Source organism: Jaculus jaculus, chromosome 21 (genome assembly GCF_020740685.1).
Source record: "Jaculus jaculus isolate mJacJac1 chromosome 21, mJacJac1.mat.Y.cur, whole genome shotgun sequence".
Classification (NCBI taxonomy): domain Eukaryota; kingdom Metazoa; phylum Chordata; class Mammalia; order Rodentia; family Dipodidae; genus Jaculus; species Jaculus jaculus.
The window spans coordinates 11,876,273-11,884,834 of NC_059122.1; the positions used below are offsets into that span (position 1 = coordinate 11,876,273).

The 8,562-nt window shown below is 45.1% G+C and overlaps 1 protein-coding gene across 1 annotated transcript; it reads right to left on the reverse strand.

Annotated features, from left to right (window-relative positions):
* Positions 1-1,542: 1,542 nt before the first annotated feature.
* Positions 1,543-2,562, reverse strand: LOC101596597 (olfactory receptor 7C2). Its single transcript, XM_004672759.2, has one exon. It carries the CDS (start codon positions 2,560-2,562, stop codon positions 1,543-1,545), a length of 1,020 nt encoding a protein of 339 aa, XP_004672816.2.
* Between the last annotated feature and the right edge of the window lie 6,000 nt (positions 2,563-8,562).

The window sequence follows — 8,562 nt, forward strand, 5'->3', positions numbered from 1 at the left end:
CTAAGCCTGGTATAGTACCCCTGTGTTGGTTCACTATAAGCTGTTTCTCTGTGGACACTGGAGACGGAATTACCTTGCTGCAGCTTAGTGAGCCGGGTGCAACATGAAAGGCTTGGAGGAAACAGAAGCAGGTAAAGTGAAGCAGTTCATTTCCTGATGCTTTAGCCAAATCACTGAGACTGGACAATTTTTAAAAAATTTATTTATTTATTCAAGAGAGGGAAAGAGGCAGACACACACAGAGGGGGAGAGAGAGAATGGGTGCACCAGGGCCTCCAGCCACTGCAAACGAACTCCAGATGCACATGCCACCTTGTGCATCTGGCTTACATGGGTCCTGGGGAATCAAACCTGTGTCCTTTGGCTTTGCAGGCAAACACCTTAACCGCTAAGCCATCCCTCCAGCCCTGGACAATTTTTTTTAAAGCAATATAAGCTAGTGGTTCCAGAGTCTGGGAGTCCAGCATCGGGCAACTGCATCTAATTAGAATGGAAGTCAAAACGGATGAGCAGCATGCACAATCAGGAGACTAAGGGGACACACCTGAGCACTAGCCCACAAGAAATTCAGGAAGGTTCTACCTTCCATGATCCAGCACTGCTGCGTTGAGAAATTAACATGCAAACATGGGGAACTTGGTGGTGGCGGCAGGAGCCATTCATTCAAGCCACGACAGACAGCAATATGATTGGAGCGAAATCCCATGTCCTCTTTGTCCCAGAATCACGTGAACATTTTCTAGACCAAATGAAGCTTCATTTGAGCTCCCAAGAAGGGAGAGAAATGCAAGGGCAGGTAGGTTTCAGGACACCCCACACCATCCTTTCAGTAATCAAGAAATGTGGTGGTGGGGGGCGGGGAGAGCTCCAGGTGGTGTCTAATCTATCTATGGACACGACTGAGACCTTTACAGCCAGAGACTGGAAATGAGCCATGCAATGGCTTAAAGTGCTCTGGCTGAATAAAACACACATGGTTTTATTTCTCAGAAGAAAGGAAAACTACAAGATGTTACTGTTGAAGAAACGAACAAACCCGATTTCATAGAGTTCTACTCTAGCCTAGTGTTCGATCGAGTTAGATAGGCTAAGTAGAAATGCAGGATAGGAGATGGTCAAAACAGTGGGTTACAAAATGCAATTCCCTAAGAGCATCAAGGTTCGGTATGATATAACAGCTTAGGGTGACTGTAGCATGCAACAATTTGAGACATATTTTACAAGAAATAAAACAAGGGTGTTAAAAGATACTCAATACAAAGCACTAACAAATAGTTAAGAAACCGGAAATGATAATTATTGCGACTTGACCGCCATATATTATATGCATGTATTAAATAACCACGCTTTAATAAAAAATTCTTATATTTAAGAAAAGAGATAAATTGAAAGAAAAATGCCTGGTTGTATTTATACAAAGTTACAAAGACAGCTTCGATGTCTTTTAATCCGTTACCATGTGAACAGTACCTAAGTGAGGATGGATTCAAAGGTAAGATGAAAGAATGCACTGGATTTCAGGGGTGCAGCTGTCTTGGTTTTTCAGCAACGTGAGGTTCCTTCCATGGCTCCTTTTCCAAGAGGCATCATCTTGTTGAGGAACCTCCCCAAGGCCCCTTTCATGTCCCTGTTCCTCAGGCTATAGATGAAGGGATTCAGCATGGGGGTGAGCACGGTGTACATCACTGAGGCAACCAGGCTGACTCTAGATGACGGCGTGGCTGCTGAACTGAGGTAGATGCCAAGCCCGGTGCCATAGAACAGGCTGACCACCAAGAGGTGAGACCCACAGCTGGAGAAGGCTTGGTACTTGCCCCCAGACGATGCAAGTCTCAGGATGGAGGAGAAGATCCGAGCGTAAGAGGACAGTATCCCAACGAGAGGGATAACAGCGAGGGCTACGGTCACAGAGTGTGTCACAACATGGTTGATGAGGGTGTCAGAACAGGAGAGCTTCAAGACTTCAGGAAGGTCGCAGAAAAAGTGGGGGATTTCCACTGTTGTGCAGAAGGACAGCCTAAGAACAGCCAAGGTCTCGGGCAGAGAACCCATGACACTGACCAACCACCACCCCAGAGCCAGCGTCCCACAGAGGCAAGGGTTCATGATGACCGTGTAGTGCAGGGGGCGGCAGATGGCCACAAAGCGGTCATAGGCCATCACCGTGAGGAGTAAGTTGTCCAGGCACCCAAACACAATGAAAAAATATATTTGTGTCACGCAGCCTGCCAAGCTGATCAGTTTCCTCCGCATGTAGACACTCACCAGCGCCCTGGGGACGGTGGTGGACGTGAAGCCCATGTCAGCCAAGGACAGGTTGCAGAGGAAGAAATACATGGGTGTGTGCAGGTGGGCGTCTGAGACGATGGCCAGGATGATGAGCAGATTCGCGAGCATGGTGACCAGGTACATGGACAGAAGTATCCCAAAGAGGGTGACCTGCAGGTCAGAGTCCTCTGTGAATCCCAGGAGGAGAAATTCTCCCACTCCCGTCTGGTTTCCTTTTTCCATGGGACTGGTGGCTTTGCACAGGAGAGGGAAAAAAAATAGCACAAAATTCATGGCATGCAGGAATCCACAAGACAATGACTACATCTATTATGGAAAAGTCGGACATTCATATAGTTTGGATCCGCATTCAGTCTGCTGAGAAGTTGTTGTTACCACGGCCACCTGGCAAACAGGTTATGTGGTAGATGCTTTCAAGTGGTGTTTCCTGAAATAGCAATGTCAGCATCACTTTGGTACTTTGAAGAAGTGGGCACGGGATGGTCCATCCTACCCCATCCTCCCATTCTTAGTGGTCTGTATTTGTGGTGGTTTGATTCAGGCGCCCCCCATAAAATTAGGTCTTCTGGATTCTAGTTTCCTTGGCTGATGGCAATTAGAAATTAAAGCCTCCTGGAAGCGGTGTATTGTTGGGGGGCGGGCTTATGGGTGTTACAGCCAGTTTCCCCCTTGCCAGTGTTTGGCACACTCTCCTGTTCCTGTTGTCCACCTTATGTAGGCCAAAGGGTGATGTCCACCCTCTGCTCATGCCATCATTTTCCCTGCCATCGTGGAGCTTCCCCTCAAGCCTGTAAGCCAAAATAAACCTTTTTATCCCACAAGCTGCCTGCCAAGCTGATCCTGGGTGGGTGATTTCTACCAGCAATGCGAACCTGACTGCAACAGCATCTTAACCAGCCCTGGGGTTCTGATGCACATTCAGAGGAGGACCCGAGCTGTTCTTTGGTTCCCTAAATTTAAATTTAAATTTATACCTTTTACTCTCAGGAAAATCTGTAAAACTGTCTGGTGAGTTCTTAAAAATTCATGCATTTTTGGACTGGAGAGATGGCTTAGTGGTTTAGCGCTTGCCTGTGAAGCCTAGGCACCCCAGTTCGAGGCTTGATCCCCCAGGACCCCCGTTAGCCAGATGCACAAGGGGGCGCACACGTCTGGAGTTTGTTTGCAGTGGCTGGAAGCCCTGGCACGCCCATTCTCTCTCTCTCTCAGTCTGTTGCTCTCAAATTAATAAAAATAAACAAGAATTTTTTTTTTAATCCATGCATTTTCATTCACTTGTTTTCTCTCTCTCTTTTGAGGCAGGATCTCACTCTATGCCATGTTCACCTGCATATCCCTCTACAATTGAGGCTGGCCTCAAACTCATGGTGATTATCCTACTTCAGTCTGAATTAAAGGAATGTGCCAACACTCCTTACTTCTTTTAAATAAAATATTATTACCGGGCGTGGTGGCACACGCCTTTAATCCCAGCACTCGGGAGGCAGAGGCAGGAGGATTGCTGTGAGTTCGAGGCCACCCTGAAACTCCATAGTGAATTCCAGGTCAGCCTTGGCTAGAGTGAAACCCTACCTCGAAAAACCATCATATATATATATATTATCATAGATCATCACATAGGTCATAAGAGTAAATCAACTATCAGATTTTGTTTCTATAACTAACCCAAGTTTTCTTTCTTCATGATCATTCTGCAAGTGGAGTTAGAGAAAGCCACCTGCTCTTATTTTTACACATCATAAGAACATCCCTGCTGACATGTTATTTTCTTAATTTTAGAATGATATAAACATTTGAAAGGAAAAATGCTCTTGGAACTTTGTTAAAGATTTTACCAATATGTTAGATTTTTATCAAGATGCAATGATTATGTTCAAATTCTCATTCTATAACAGATGTTTCACTCTTGCAATCCCAACCCTTTTTTGGGGGGAGTAAATCAATATCATTTATAATGCCTATATCTCTTTCAGCTCCCATTGATTAGCTTTGAAATTGCAAAAACCTTTCTCAAATGGGTGGAAAGATTTGGAGTCCTAGCTTCTTCATGTCTTTCAAGGGGATAACACTAGAATTGTGCTGTACAATGTCATGTTTATTATCAGAATAAACTTACATATGTAAAATTTTAATTTTGCATCTTCTGTCTCCGAGCACTTAAGAGAGATTTGATTAAGGGATAAGTGTTCAGTGATAGGTACTTAGATATTATGATGTTAAATTTAATCTCCATGTTCCCAAATAAATTTCAAAGAGTAGATGTGCAAGAAACTACTTCTAAGGAAAACATGCAAATAATACAAGCAAAAAATGGATATGGGACTGGAGGGATGGCATAGCGGTTAAGGTGTTTGCCTGCAAAGCCAAATGACCCAGGTTCAATTCCCCAGGACCCACATTTGATTCCCCAGGACCACGTTAGCCAGATGCACAAGGGGCACCAGTGTCTGGAGTTTATTTGCCCTGGCGTGCCCCTTCTCCCTCTCTCTCTCTTTCTCTCTGTCTCTCTCTTCCACTTTCTCTGTCAAATAAATAACTACATAAAATATTTAAAAATGGATATGCATAATGTTTGAAAATAGAAGCATTTCATAAATAATGTCTTTGATAGATATAGGAGAAGGAAAGACCAGTGGTGGGAATGAGACACTAAAAATTATGAACGAAGAACTGTGCTTCAGAAAATTTCAATGTAAAAATAATCTATTTGGTCAATCATATTAATTGATATTACAAAGTTAATATTCTTTTTCTATAAAACCTTAATTACAGATTGTACAAAGATCAATTAATTCCTGAGTTAGCAGGCAGGATGTATTACAGATTCAAAAGAGGTAAGTTGGGCTGGGGAGATGGCTTAGACACTTGCCTGCAAAGCCGAAGGACTCAGGTTCAATTCTCCAGGACCCATGTAAGCCATGTAAGCACAAGGGGGCGCATGCGTCTGGAGTTTGTTTGCAGCGGCTGGAGGCCCTGGAGCGCCCATTCTCTCTCTCTCTCTCTCTTTCTCTCTATCTGTATGTGCCTCTTTCTCTTTTGTAAATAAATAAATAATAAAACTTTTTTTTTTTAAAAAAAAGAAAAGCCAAAAAAAAAGTGTTTGAAATATTGGATAGAGGAGAATGAAAGCACTTTAATGGTTTCAGGAAGAAAAAAAATAAAAAAGACAAAGATAGCTAGGTAAAATGTCTTTGAAAGATCCTGGGAAATGCCAGAGGTTTACTTTAAACTGGGTAGTTGACAGGTACTTAGAATTTGGATGTAGGTTGGAGAATCGGCAAGCCAAGAAGCCAGGAGAGGACCGCAAGGATGTCTTAGCAGTTGAAGGCACTTGTTTCCAAAGCCTGACTGCCTGGGTCCGATTCCCAGGTACCCACGTAAAGCCAGATGCACAAAGGGGCCCACGCCACAGGGGCTGTCACTTTCCAGTGGCAGGAGGTCCTGGTGTGCCCTCCCCCTCTCTTTCTCAGATAAATTAGTAAATATTAAGAAGAGAGGCTGAGGATAAGAGACGTTGAGAGAGACTGGGGTCTGATTGCACACAACACTTTGCAGGAAGAACTGTACTCCCTGCACCAGGGCAGCTGGGCCTTCCTCCATACCCGCTCCCCGGCCGGGGATCCCAGAATGGTGTGCTGCCGGCATCCTTCCTTCGTGGGTGACGGGGTTTCAGCTGAGATCCAAGGTGGGGTGGGAGGCGGCATCAAGAGCTCAGTCCCTTCTGAGGGTGCAGCCAAGCTCCCCGATGTCTTGGACTGTTGCTCTGAGGGTGAGTGAGGTTCAAGGGGAGTGTTAACGACTCCCTGTGCTCCAGTGGCTGAATTCCCACGAAGGCTCATTAAGCTAATTGTTCCACTGTCGCTCTCTTCTCTGAACGGCGGATCTCCTGGGAGCGAGGGCGTGACACTTAATGATCTGCTTTTGTGTCCTCTTGCTTTTGGGGGATGTGCATGGCCTTCCCCTAAGTGAGTCTTGGGGAAGAATTCCTCAAGTTATCCACAGCAGAGCACTGTCTGTTGACTGCCGGGCATGGACTGAGGTCCGTGTACACGCTACATGTGTCCTGGAGGCCAGCACTGGACCCTGCGGTCCTTACAGCGGGTTCAAGGCCGCCACTCACAGGATGACACGTGCACCTGGATGCGCAGTAGCCACAGCACCCTGGACGTTAGAAACGCGCCCTCTGCTCTTACAGGACCTGCTGCACCGGTGTTTGTGTTTATACACGAGCCCTCCAGTTCCTGTTGATACTGATACAGCTTAGAAGCAAGGTAGGGTCATTTATTTTTATTTTTATTATTATTATTTTTTTTTTTGAGAGAGAGAGAATTGGCACTGCCAGGGCCTCAGCCACTGAAATTGAACTCCAGACACTTGTGCCACCTAGTGGGCAATCGAGAACTAGCACTTGCCTCTCCTCTGGGAGTCTGGTTTACGTGGGATCTGGAGGGTCGAACATGGGTCCTTAGGCTTTGCGGGAAAGCGCCTTCACCACCAAGCCATCTCTCCAGCCTCATCATTTTTTTCTTTTTCTTTTTTTTTTTTTTTTTTACTATTTTCTTTCTCACATCATCAGAGAGGTCTCTCCCAGAAATCCAATCTGATGGCAACATTCTGAGTGACGAAATGGGTCTGGAATCCGTTTGATTCTCCCCCGTTGCTGCTGACTCTGGGTCAGGATCATTATTTATGTTCAGAGCTGCACTGTGTGTTGAAGATGTTAGCAGACCCCTTCACACAGTGTCAGAGCTCCCCAGGGGAATCACTGGCCCAGGGAGTGAGAACCGGGAAGTCATGCCAGACCTCAAATCAGTGTGCCCCATCCCTTCCAAGGTTTATAACACTTGTTGGCAACATTTATAAAATCTCTCTGTTTCCAGCGCTTGAGTTTTGAGTCTCCTCGGTGTCTCCATCGGGAAGCTCCTCTGAGGGTACCACTCAGCCTGTCTGCTGTCTCCTCTGAAGGGCTCTGGGAGGCCTGGTGGGTGTGATAGACCTGGCTCATCCAGTCAGGGCTTTCTCTTCCTTTTGTCACCTTCATGGGTCTTGAGTGTCCCCAGCATTCACTGCTGTCCGTGAAAAGAAACTCTTTAACCAGAATTGAGAGCAGCATTAACCAAAAGGCATAAATATACCCACTCTGAAGGCAATTGGGTGGGTTCAACGTATCCTAAATGAGAACACTTAATTTGTATTTCAACTATAAATCTACTAATGACTTTGTGATTATTTTATTTTATTTTTTTAATTTTTTTGTTTATTTTTATTTATTTAGTTGAGAGTGACAGACAGAGAGAGAAAGAGGCAGAGAGAGAGAATTGGCATGCCAGGGCCTCCAGCCACTGCAAACGAACTCCAGATGCGTGCGCCCCCTTGTGCATCTGGCTAACGTGGGTCCTGGAGAATCGAGGCTTGAACTGGAGTCCTTAGGCTTCTAAGGCAAGTACTTAACTGCTAAGCCATCTCTCCAGCCCGATTATTATTATTATTATTATTATTATTATTATTATTATTATTATTTTGGTTTTTTCAAGGTATGGTCTCAGTCTAGCTCAGGCTGACCTGGAATTCACTATGTATGTGGTCTCAGGGTGGGCTTGAACTCATGGCAATCCTTCTACCGCTGCCTCCTGAGTGCTGGGATTAAAGGCGTGCGCCACCACGCCTGGCTAATATTTTTATTATCTTTTAGAGAGAGAGAGAGAAAGAGGACATAAGACCCTTATAATAGGAGGAAAAGATCATGACATCAAAATAAAAGAGAGACTGATTGAGATGGGGAGGGGATATGATGGAGAATGGAGTTTCAAAGGGGAATGTGGGGGGAGGGAGGGCATTACCATGGGATATTTTTTATAATCATGGAAGTTATTAATAAAAATAAATTTGAGAAAAAAATAAAAGAGGGAGAGAGGCAGTAAGAGAGAGAGAGAGAGAGAGAGAGACAGAGAGAGAATGGGTGTTCTAGGGCTTTTCAGCCTCTGTGAATGTACTCCAGATGTCTGAGCCCCCTTGTGCGCATGTGTGGCATCACACAGTTGCATCACTTTTGGGTCTGGCTCCGTGCATGGGGACTGCAGATTCCAACAAGCATTCTTAGGCTTCACAGGCAAGTGCCTTTAACTGCTGAGCCATCTCTCCAGCCCTATTTTACTAACACCAAATTACTAACGATTGCCAAGAAGCATGAGGGGAACGCACACAAAGTTCCCAGTGTTTTATAGCAAAGGGACCCAGTTAACCCCTTGTTAAATGAAAACCACGTGTTTCAGC